Source organism: Mesoplodon densirostris, chromosome 7 (assembly GCF_025265405.1).
Source record: "Mesoplodon densirostris isolate mMesDen1 chromosome 7, mMesDen1 primary haplotype, whole genome shotgun sequence".
NCBI classification, from domain to species: Eukaryota; Metazoa; Chordata; class Mammalia; order Artiodactyla; family Ziphiidae; genus Mesoplodon; species Mesoplodon densirostris.
The window spans coordinates 26504148-26516326 of NC_082667.1; the positions used below are offsets into that span (position 1 = coordinate 26504148).

Sequence of the window (12179 nt, forward strand, 5' to 3'; positions counted from 1 at the left end):
CATTAAATGGAAACCATGTTTTATCTGTATCCCTAGCACCTAGCACAGTGCCAGCACACAAAAAGAGCTCAACAGAAATTGTGTTAATCTTGCGTTGTAAACTTGGACCTGTGCGAACTGTATAAGCCTCAGTTTTCTATTCGTTAAATAGGAATTCCACCAAGCGTCTATCTAAGAACACAGAGATTGAGACATGAGGAACAAACTAGGAATTATATGTAGAAGCACTTGAAAAAAGGATGCAGTATACATACACAATCTTCTGTTATTATAAAGTACCCTATATAAAATACTAGTTATTTTTTTATGGGTCATTCTGTGTGCCTTAACTTTGTTACAGGAACTTTGTCTTTGATACTTCAGGGTCTAAAAAGGCAGGAGGGGCTGGGAGTGCCCTAAACCAAAACTGATAAGCCTGAATTGTTTTTTACCATTACATATCTCTTTGTCAACTGTCACATGGAAAAGAGCAGCATTTACTTCAACAACAACTAATGCTAAAAATAAGTAGCAAAGAATACAACCGCTATACAGGTTACTTTCCAGCCCACTTTCCTGTCTCTATGCTCTGAAATGACTCAGAACCACAGGCTAAAATTCTATATTTAAAAAAGAAGAAAAAGATATTTATGACCTGAATGTTGCCACCACACCTCATAAATACAGCACCTTCTGCTGCTAAAACCTTTTATGCATTCAAGAGCCCTACGTGTTCTTGACAGAAACCATACTCAAGCAGCTGAATTTAGAACATGCTGACCTTGAACAAATCAATGCCCTTAGCATGTACTTCTGGCTTATATCACTACAAGAGCTAGACAGCCTCACCATCTATAGCAGTCAACAATTTCTGGCCACAATCCACTGTCTATTTTAAGATATCCCTACTATGTTTCTGTGTTGCACAGTTCAAAAAAATAGAATAACACATGAATCTGTGTTTAAATGCAAATCATTTACTTTGGAACCTGGGCTATGTGTATTCCCACTGTGATTAGCTCAAAAATATTTAATTTGGTAAGTTTCACTTCCTGCTTTTTTTTTTTTTTTTAGCAATTAAAAAAATTTTTTTTTCTCTTTTTTTAATGTATTTATTTTTTAGCTGCGTTGGGTCTTCCTTGCTCCACGCGGACTTTCTCTAGTTGCAGCGAGCGGGGGCTACTCTTCATTGCGGTACACAGGTTTCTCATTGCCATGGCTTCTCTTGTTGCGGAGCACAGGCCCTAGAGCACACAGGCTTCGGTAGTTGTGGCACGTGGACTCAGTAGTTGTGGCTCTCAGGCTCTAGGGCGCAAACTCAGTAGTTGTGGCGTGCAGGCTTAGTTGCTCCACGGCATGTGGGATCTTCCCAGACCAGGCCTCGAACCCGTGTCCCCTGCATTGGCAGGCAGATTCTTAACCACTGCACCACCAGGGAAGTCCCTCATTTTTTAAATACAATCTATTTTAAACAAAGAGTAAAAAAAAAAAAAATCAAGTATGAGACACTTCTGATTATTGCCTAATCAGGTTTATAACAAAAACTAAGGCAGAGGGACTTTCCTGGTGGTCCAGTGGTTGAGAATCTGCCTTCCAATGCACGGGACTGGGTTCGATCCCTGGTCAGAGAACTAAGATCCCACATGCCATGGGGCAACTAAGCCTACGCTGCAACTACTGAGCCCCTGCACCACAACTACAGAGCCCCCACACCCTGGAGCCTGCATGCCACAACTAGAAAGCCCATGCACCGCAAATACTAAGCCTGCACACTCTGGAGCCTGCATGCTGCAACTACTGAGCCCACGCACCACAACTAGAGAGAAGCCTGTGCACTGCAAGGAAAGATCCCGCATGCCGCAACTAAGACCCAATGCAGTGTGATGAATTGGGAGATTGGGATTGACATATATACACTAATATGTATAAAATGGTTAACTAATAAGAACCTGCTGTATAAAAAAATAAATAAAATTCAAAAAAAAGACCCAATGCAGCCTTAAATAAATAGATAAACAAATAAATATTTTAAAAAAAAACTAAGGCAGAATTGACAAAGCTCCAAATAAAAAGTACAAATACTGAAAAATAATGGTTACCTGCTATTTTTATGCAAAGTTATACTAGACATTAAAACACTAGCTGAGAACTTCCCTGGTGGTGCAGTGGTTAAGAATCCTCCTGCCAATGCAGGGGACATGGGTTCAAGCCCTGGTCCGGGAAGATCCCACATGCCACGGAGCAACTAAGCCTGTGTGCCACAACTACTGAGCCTGCGCTCTAGAGCCCACAAGCCACAACTACTGAGCCCACGTGCCACAACTACTGAAGCCCGTGCACCTAGAGCCCGTGCTCCACAACAAGAGAAGCCACTGCAATGAGAAACCTGCACACCGCAACAAAGAGTAGCCCCTGCTCACCACAACTAGAGAAAGTCCGTGCACAGCAACAAAGACCCAATGCAGCCAAAAATAAATGAAATAATATAATTTAAAAAAAAAACTAGCTGATTAAGGGCTATATTACATTTTCACCAATCTACCATAATATTTACAAACTCTTCTAACTCTTGATCCAACTGACATAAACTCCATTTTTAAATTTTTGTTATCCAAGCAACACCAACTACTGTTTTTACATATAAGAGCCTCATTTTTTTTTTTATCTAAAAACAGAACCTGTAATTTAGCAACTGTATAGCTTCTGAAATTCAGGTAAATTATTTACTTGAAATGTATGTATAAAAACAAATTAGAAACTACTAGTTGTACTTAGCAATTATTCATAGCTTATTTTTCTATTCCCCAAAGAGGCTAATATTTGTGCAAAGACCTAATGCTAAAAACCAATATCATAAAATATTTAGTGTCTTAGATTGCTTTTTAAAGGATTTCCTTTACTCTCTTGAAACATTTAATAAACAGGTCATCTCAAGTATAAAAAATAAAGCTCCTTTTTACTCTCATCCAAAAGATTTCAAATAACGAAAAGGAGTCTAGGTATCACACATAACTAAATCTGATATGCCGAATAATGCAGGACCAAAATATAATGAAGTCATTTACTAACAAGTGAACTAAAAATAGAGCCCAAGCAGCTGGAGCCTGGGGGTTTATATAATATGCTAGCTGAGTTCTAAAAGCTCCTAAGACAAAATCCACAGAATACAAAGGCAAGAGGGAAACAACACCATTCCTCTCATGCTGTTAAATCAGATATTAAAATAATTTTTCCAGAAAAATATTAACTAAAAGCTAATCTTGTGTTACATTAAATTGAAAAAAAATTGTCAAGAGCACAGAGGATCAAATAAGTCTAATTACAGGAGATGTCAATTAAGACTCACTACAGTGCCACACTACAATACCTTTTAAACCATCTAAAAGGTTTTAAGGGACTTCCCTGGTGGCGCAGTGGTTAACGATCCACCTGCCAATGCAGGGAATGCGGGTTCAATCCCTGGTCCGGGAAGATCCCACATGCCGCGAGCAACTAAGCCCATGTGGCACAACTACTGAGCCTGTGCTCTAGAGCCGAAGAGCCACAACTACTGAGCCCGCACGCCACAACTACTGAAACCTACGCACTCTAAGGCCCGCATACACAACTACTGAGCCCATGTGCTGCAACTACTAAAGCCCGCATGCCTAGAGTCCACGCTCCGCAACAAGAGAAGCCACCTCAATGAGAAGCCCACACACCACAGCGAAGAGCAGCCCCTGCTCGCCTCAGCTAGAGAAAAGCCTGCGCACAGCAACAAACCCAACACAGCCAAAAAATAAAAATAAATTAAAAACAGATATTTTAAATAAATTTTTTAAAATAAAAAATAAATTTAAAAAAATAAAAGGCTTTAAGAACAGTATCTAGCACTCTAATACTAAAAATTATAACATCAGGAATATAAAGGGTAAATTAGGCTATATTCCTAATTTCTAACATATATTTTAGTAAACTTAATTATCACCAAGTGACATAAATGTGGGTTTCCTTCTGATAAACTATTAATGGTAGAACATATGTTTGGAGCTGATTTTTGTAGTAGCTAATTTCTGCTTTATCTTGTCCTGGGTACTAAGGCATATATTTGCAAGAAGCTAATCAGGGTGAGAGGTATAGTACAAAGGCAGATGCAATACCAGAAAATAACTACCCTGTGTTGGGCCTAAATATATAATCCTCATGTTCTAACAATTTCCAACAATAAACTGCATGTGTTCATCTATTTACTAACTTATTAATAATGGCCAATATTGGCAGATCCTATATCTGCCCACTGTGCTGGGGCTCGTGGGGCTCCAGAATACATCAAGATGATAAACTCATTTAGGCTGAAATGAAAAGAATTTCCCAAAATTATAAGACTATGAATCCAGGGACTTCCCTGGCGGTGCAGTGGTTAAGAATCCGCCTGCCAATGCAGAGGACACAGGTTCGAGCCCTGGTCCGGGAAGATGCCACATGCCACCGAGCAACTAAGCCCATGAGCCACAACTACTGAGACTGCACTCTAGAGCCCGCGAGCCACAACTGCTGAGCCCGCACGCCTAGAGCCCGTGCTCTGCAACGAGAGAAGCCACCACAATGGGAAGCCTGCGCACTGCAACGAAGAGTAGCCCCCACTCATCGCAACTAGAGAAAGCCCGCACACAGCAACGAAGACCCAACGCAGCCAAAAATAAATTAAAAAAAAAAAGACTATGAATTCAAAAACATTTACAAACTAAAGACAATATTTTGAATCACAGTAATCATTAGCTACCCTCAAGACCATCTATTGTACTCCAGGCTAGCATTAATCATGACACTGTAGTACACAGAAATTATTTTCTTCTTCAAATTCCACCCATAGCACCAACATCAAAACAACATTTACCTAAAGCATATATGGAAAGACCATAATAAAACTTATGAAGAAGTGGCCTGAACATCTGAGGCAGCCATGGAAGTGTGTTTAAATCTTAAAATCACTAATCTGAATTTTTATAACTTTTCTAACTGTTCAGTTACATCAGATGTGTCATTAAAAAGCTAGCTCTCTTAAGTGCTGAAAAATGCCCAAAGATATGTACAAAAATTACTATAAACCTTTTCTCAATATTTAGACTTCTGTTTAATCATCACTGATCACCTATCATTCCTTCAGGTTCTCTATTAACAATAAAAATAACCAATGTCGGGCTTCCCTGGTGGCGCAGTGGTTGAGAGTCCGCCTGCCGATGCAGGGGACACAGGTTCATGCCCCAGTCCGGGAAGATGCCGTGGCCGCTGAGCCTGCGCATCCGGAGCCTGTGCTCCGCAACGGGAGAGGCCACAACAGTGAGAGGCCCGTGTACCGCAAAAAAATAAAAAATAAAAAATAACCAATGTCTTTAACACAGAACTTTGCAGTAGGAATTTCTATTCTGCTTGAGCAGATTTTATGCCCCAATTTTTTTCTTTTTAATATGAGTTCACTTGTTCCCTCTGTCCTTTGTTTCTTTTCCTGCCTTCTCTTGTGTTTTTTGGGGGTTTTCGTTACATCGTTTTTGGAGTATAATTGCTTTACAATGTTGTGTTAGTTTTTACTGTACAACAAAGTGAATCAGCTATATGTATACATACATCCCCATATCCCCTCCCTCTTGTGTCTCCCTCCCACCGTCCCTATCCCACCCCTCTAGGTGGTCACAAGCTGATCTCCCTGTGCTATGCAGCTGCTTCCCACTAGCTATCTATTTTATGTTTGGTAGTGTATATATGTCCATGCCACTCTCTCACTTCATCCCAGCTTCCCCTTCCCCACCTGTGTCTTCAAGTCCATTCTCTATGTCTGCGTCTTTATTCCTGTCCTGCCCCTAGGTTCTTCAGAACCTTTTGTTTTTTTAGATTCCATATATATGTGTTAGCATACGGTATTTGTTTTTCTCTTTCTGACTTACTTTACTCTGTATGATCGTCTCTAGGTCCATCCACCTCACCACAAATAACTCAATTTCGTTCCTTTTTATGTATGCCTAGATTTTTAAAACCTCAAGCCTAAACTGAACTTATCTTGATCTCTATTTATCCAAAGCAGTCTTTTTCACCACATACACACACAAAATTATTTCATTCAGCAAAAATTCAACATCAAATAACCAAAAAATAGTTGTCACCTACCTGTAGTACCGAGATTGCAGATATGTTGAACAAACAGTCTTTGATACGTGACTGGCAGACCCAAAGTCTATTACTTTAACCCTATATGGCTGTCGAACAGGATCCACCAACATAATATTCTCTGGTTTGAGGTCTGCGTGAATTAAACCAAGACTTTTCAATTTTTTCAGTGCAGTGGCCACTTGCTGAAGAATGGGTCGAATTACTTTTAGTGGCAGAGGACTGAACTTATTTTGTTTCAGAAAGTCATACAAGTTTTGTTCCAGCATCTCAAAGACTAAACAAGTATGGTTACGGTGCTGAAAGCATTCATAAGCTCGTACAAAGTTATATTCATCAGCATTTTCAGTACTGAGCCTTGCTAATATGCTCACTTCTATCTGACCTTGACGTGCATAAGAAGGGTGGTTCTTCAAAATTTTGATTGCTACAATTTCATTTGTCCCTCTTTTCCAGCATTTGACTACCTGGCCAAAAGTGCCTCGACCAAGAAAATCAAGGACTTCATAAGTATTTTTCATGGAGCATAAGACTTCATGCTGTACTAACTGATAGTCCCCCTCTCCAGTGGTACAATTCTGTTTTGTTCCTGTGGTAGCTGTCACAACTGTCACTGGATTCCCCATGTTGGTTTGCAACATTGCAGGAAGTATGGACAACTCATCCACAATCTGCATTGCGCTATGATTATCCAACTCCTCACTCTTGCGCTTCAATCCACATCGCTGGGGGCCTTCTAGGAAATTCAACCTGTGTCGCCACGCCCCAATCTGAGGTGCCTCCACTTGAGTTTGCTGCGCCTGAGCTGCTATAACCTTTGTAGCACCCGCAGTGCTTTTTAAAACAACAGCACTTGTCTGCAATGAAAGGTTGTGTCCTCGAGGTCTGTTAAATGGTATCTTTGTCTGAAAAGCACTACCCTTCGCGGGAGGATGAGAATTTCCAACGTTTCTACCATTCACATAGGTCCGTGGATAGTTTCTTTCCTGGAATACACAACTGCTTGGCTCTACTTTGAGTTTCTTCACACTACAAAAGGCACTTGACTGAGTTTGATAAATATACGGTGGGTAGACCAAGACTTGTGAGGCCATACCTGCAAAAGAAAAAAAGGGCCATGTTAGCTACAAAATTTTAATTTTTTAAATCTCATGAAGAAAACATTTATAAAAATAGTTAAATTCCATTAAGATTTTTTCCCCTTGGAGGAGAAAAACATTTTCAATGTTCCATTTTAGTTACTTAGTACTTCAGATATTTTGTGTACTGCATGAAAGGTCGGGACTAAACAGCTGAGTGCATTCATTTAATCAATAAATATTTACTGCTAAGCTACAATGGCCAAGATATGCCCTAAGCACTATACCAACCATTTTCCCTCCAAAAGAAAAGGTACAGATCCTTAAACTGTACACATTTGGCAAAAGTAAAACATTCTATTACCAATATATCATTTATGAACCAATGACCAAAACCGAAAATATATATTACATAAACGTAGTTACATTCCATAAACCTAAAGCTCCAGGACTGCCTCAGGGAGAAAAAAAATCAATTGTAAAAATAAGTATATAAGCCAGACAGAGTTCGTTTTCACAATGTCCTCTTTACTTAACGTCATTTTCCACATCCACCCTTGTAGCAAACTCCTTTACATTCAAATCAAAGTGATACATTTTTTTTCTTTTGGCTTGTGGGATCTTAGTTCTCCAACCAGGGATTGAACCCAGGCCCTCAGCAGTGAAAGCACTGAATCCTAACCAGGGAATTTCTGAGACAATACTTTTTTTTTTAGACTTTCTATTTTATATTGGAGTATAGGTGATTAACAATATTGTGTTGGTTTCAGGTTTACAGCAAAGTGATTCAGTTATACATATACATGTATCTATTCTTTTTCAAATTCTTTTCCCATTTATGTTGTTACATAATATTGAGCAGTGTTCCCTGTGCTATACAGTGGGTCCTTGTTGGTTATCCGTTTTAAATATAGCAGTATATACATGTCAATCCCAAACTCCCTAACTATCCATTCCCCCCTGGTAATCATAAGTGCATTCTCTAAGTCTGTGAGTCTGTTTCTGTTTTGTAAATAAGTTCATCTTTTTTTTTTTTTAGATTCCACATGTAAGTGATATCTTACGATATTTCTCTTTCTCTTTCTGACTTACTTCACTCAGTATGACAACTTCCAGGTCCATCTATGTTGCTGCAAATGACATTATTTCATTCTTTTTAATGGCTGAGTAATATTCCATTGTACAATACCTTCTTATTGAAGCCTTGCCTGGAACACCCACACTCACCACTCACTCTCCAGGCAGAACTGGGCATTCAGTGCTCTCGTAAAAGCTTACATATTCCTCTAATTAGCATTCATGATATGACATGCCTGACATTACATTGTAACTGTCAGCACATACAACAGTCTTTCACACTAGATCTGAAACAAAGTGCTCATAATATAGAGTTGGTTTTCAATAAATGTTGGTTGGTTGAATTAACTTCAAAATATTTCTGTTCTCCACAATTTAAAAATCTGTATCATATTCTGGGCAGTCTCCTACTATTTTAACAAATCAAACATCAATTCTTTAACTCAAAAACAACAGATTGCCATCACTATATGTAATATATATAATATTTAAAATAATAAGAGCTACCACCTACTATGCAACAGTTGAACAAATGCTTTATTTGCAGTATTTTATTTAGTCCCAATTTGCTGTTAAGGAAACTAAAGCTCAGAGGGACTAGGTAATTGGTTCAAAGTCACATAGCTAGGGTGTAGTAAAAGGAGCAGGAAAATACAATGCCCCTTCAGGTAAAAGGCATAAATTTATGCCTCCTTCAACTTCATAAACAATTCTTGTTACAACCTACCACTTTCCTAAGTTGACCTGCCTTTGGCAAGAAATCAGCTACAAAACCTTATTACACAAATTAAGACTTGCTGTCCAATGTGTAAGAGAAAATCGTAAATTGAAATCCTGGAGTTCCAAACCTTTTCATCCATTTTCTTCAAATCTTGTTGGCATCTATTCTATACTTTTACTCAGGGGAGGTTTCAAAACTCCACCAATTATCATCTTTTTAATGAGGCAAAGCCACATCAAAAACTCCTTCTAAACATATCAAGTTCACTCTCTAACTCACTTAACACTGTGAAGCTCCCCAACCTCATCTTCAACAACTTAACATTATCATGATTCTCCTTATTTCAAAGCACTTCTGTGACCCACACCCATAGAAACAGACACAATGACAGATGACGAAACTCACAAACAAGAGTTTCTAAAACAGCTCTTATAAATATACTAATGGATTTAAAGAAGAACATGAACATAAACAGGAGACACGTGAAAATCATTTTAAAAATGGAACTGGTGAGCCTGGAGAACCCTACATACCATACATAGATGGTGGGAAAGAAATTTGGCAATACCTAACAAAATTGCAAATGGATATGTTCTCTGATCAAGAATCAGATAACTCAGGTACAGTACAAGACACTCATGCAGCACTGTTTGTAAAGAAACACAACACTGGAAACAACCTAAGCATCCATCCAAAAGGCATCAGTTAGATACACTTTGATACACAGACCAACCAGAGTCTTAAAAAAAACAATGAAAACAATCTTTTTACCCTGCTATAACCTGATTCCCAATATTGTTACATGAAAAAGGCAACATTCAGAAAAATGTGTACTTTACAACAGATATTACCATGTGTGTTTAATTAATAAGGGGAATTACATTATCAATATTTTTGCACATACATTAATACGTGTACATATATAAAGAAGCTGTAGGTTTCTCTGCCTTAGAGAAGAATAACAAGAATACTGGAGGCAATGAGAAAGATTGACTTTACACTGTACGTCCTTTTTACCACCTTATTTTTTACTATGTACCTATATTACCTGTTCAAAAAAGTTTTGTTTTGTTTTGTTTTGTTTTGTTTTGTTTTTTTTGTGGTATGCGGGCCTCTCACTGTTGTGGCCTCCCCCGTTGCGGAGCACAGGCTCCGGATGCGCAGGCTCCGGATGCGCAGGCCCAGCGGCCATGGCTCACGGGCCCAGCCGCTCCGCGGCATATGGGATCCTCCCAGACCGGGGCACGAACCCGTATCCCCTGCATCGGCAGGCGGACTCTCAACCACTGCGCCACCCGGGAGGCCCCAAAAAAGTTTTTTAATCATCTGGGAAACCTATTAAAACATACAGATGAAACAATTTCAAGATGAAATAATATATCTGGGATATGTTTCAAAATAACAGATAAAGTGGATGGGGATACAGATAAAATGAAATTAGCCATAAATCATTCACCATAGGAGCTTGATAGTGAATAAAAAGGGGTTCATTATACTATCTTATCTACTTTTGAATATGTATACATTTTTCCTTAATAAAAAGTTAAGTAAGGGACTTCCCTGGTGGGCCAGTGGGTAAGACTCCGCACTCCCAATGCAGGGGCCCGGGATCAATCCCTGGTTAGAGAACTAGATCCCACACACGGCGCAACTAAGAGTTCACATGCTGCAACTAAGAGTCCACATGCCGCAACTAAGAAGTCTGCATGCCGTACTCAAGATCCCACATACCTCAACTAAACATGCCACAACGAAGATCCCGCGTGCCACACTAAGACCCTGCACAGACAAAATAAATAAATAAATATTTTTAAAAAAAATGTTTAAGAACAAAAAGTTAAGTAAACATATATTTAAAACTCCAGAAAAATTCTGATTCAGTAAATCTGTGGTGAGGTTCAGGTATCTGTATGTATACAAGTTCCCAAGGCCATTTATTGACAGATTCACAACTATTCACACTACTGAGAACCAATGATCTCATCTGTACAAAACCCTAGGCAAATTCAAGTCCTACCACTTCAGGGCCCTCAAGTCTGAAAAATCAGGATGAAGTCCTAGGGAATAAAATGCATACCACGCTAGGCCAATCCATGCCATGTTAAATAAAGGTGTTATGTGAACAACAGCTGAGATCCAAGTAATTGACCTAGAGATTTTTTTTTTTTAAAACTACTGCAATTTCTGAATCCAGCTGTCCCTACCTTTTCTTTTCCAACATGCTAAGCTGGAAGGCAAACAGCCCAAAGGTTCCAACCAGGGCCAACTAAAGAAAGCTTAGAAAAAGTAATTACCCCTCACCAACCACTGTACTCTGTGGGACCAATCTCAAAGGAAACTTTAGAAAATAAACACGGGGTAGGAATGTCACATAATTTACATAGCACATAAGAAGAAGTGGATGAGGGGGTAATGCTGGAGATAGTTGTTATAACAGACCACAAGAAAAGAACTCTAAATTACTAATCAACTTGACTACTGTGACTCCCTACCACAGGTATTAAGTCTTTCCCTTCTCCCACACTCCATCAGATTAACTCATGACCTGAGAAGAGTATCTTATACTTGGTGTTTATGGATTTTACAGAGTATAGTTAGTATTCCAAGAAGCTGCTGAAGTCCATAGTCCAAAACACTGATTCAGTACAATACTACATATTTCCTATTATTTTTCATTGCAATATATACTGTTATTACTAATGCAGTTATATTTCATGACTTTATCATTTGTTCTTACCAACTGACTAAGAAATGAAGTTTTGAAATACCACCCTTTTGTGAGCTGGAGCTGCCTATAAAATCACTCCAAGGACAGTCAAGACTCCTGTTAGGGACTTCCCTGGTGGCACAGTGGTTAAGAATCCACCTGCCAATTCAGGGGACAAGGGTTCGAGCCCTGGTCCAGGAAGATCCCACATGCTGTGGAACAACTAAGCCCGTGAGCCACAACTACTCAGCCTGTGTGCTGCAATTACAGAAGCCCACGCTCCCAGAGCCCACGCTCCGCAACAAAAGAAGCCACCGCAATAAGAAGCCTGCACACCGCAAGGAAGAGTAGCCCCCGCTCGCCTCAACTAGAGAAAGCCCACGCACAGCAATGAAGACCCAATGCAGCCAAAAATAAATAAATAAATAAATTTATTAAAATAAAAAAAGACTCCTGTTAGAGCAACTGTTAAGTT

General features: G+C 39.2%; 1 protein-coding gene across 3 annotated transcripts in view; it reads right to left on the reverse strand.

The window, feature by feature from the left end:
- Positions 1-12179, reverse strand: part of HIPK3 (homeodomain interacting protein kinase 3) — a 93907-nt gene that overhangs the window by 57989 nt on the left and 23739 nt on the right. For 2 of the 3 annotated variants that reach the window (XM_060103095.1, XM_060103093.1), the window contains exon 2: positions 6121-7216. In XM_060103095.1, coding sequence (XP_059959078.1) covers positions 6121-7214 — 1094 coding nt within the window. In that variant the 5' untranslated portion in view covers positions 7215-7216. Of the gene's footprint in view, positions 1-6120; positions 7217-10728; positions 10777-12179 lie in introns of all 3 variants that reach the window. The other variant, XM_060103094.1, reaches the window with a different exon arrangement.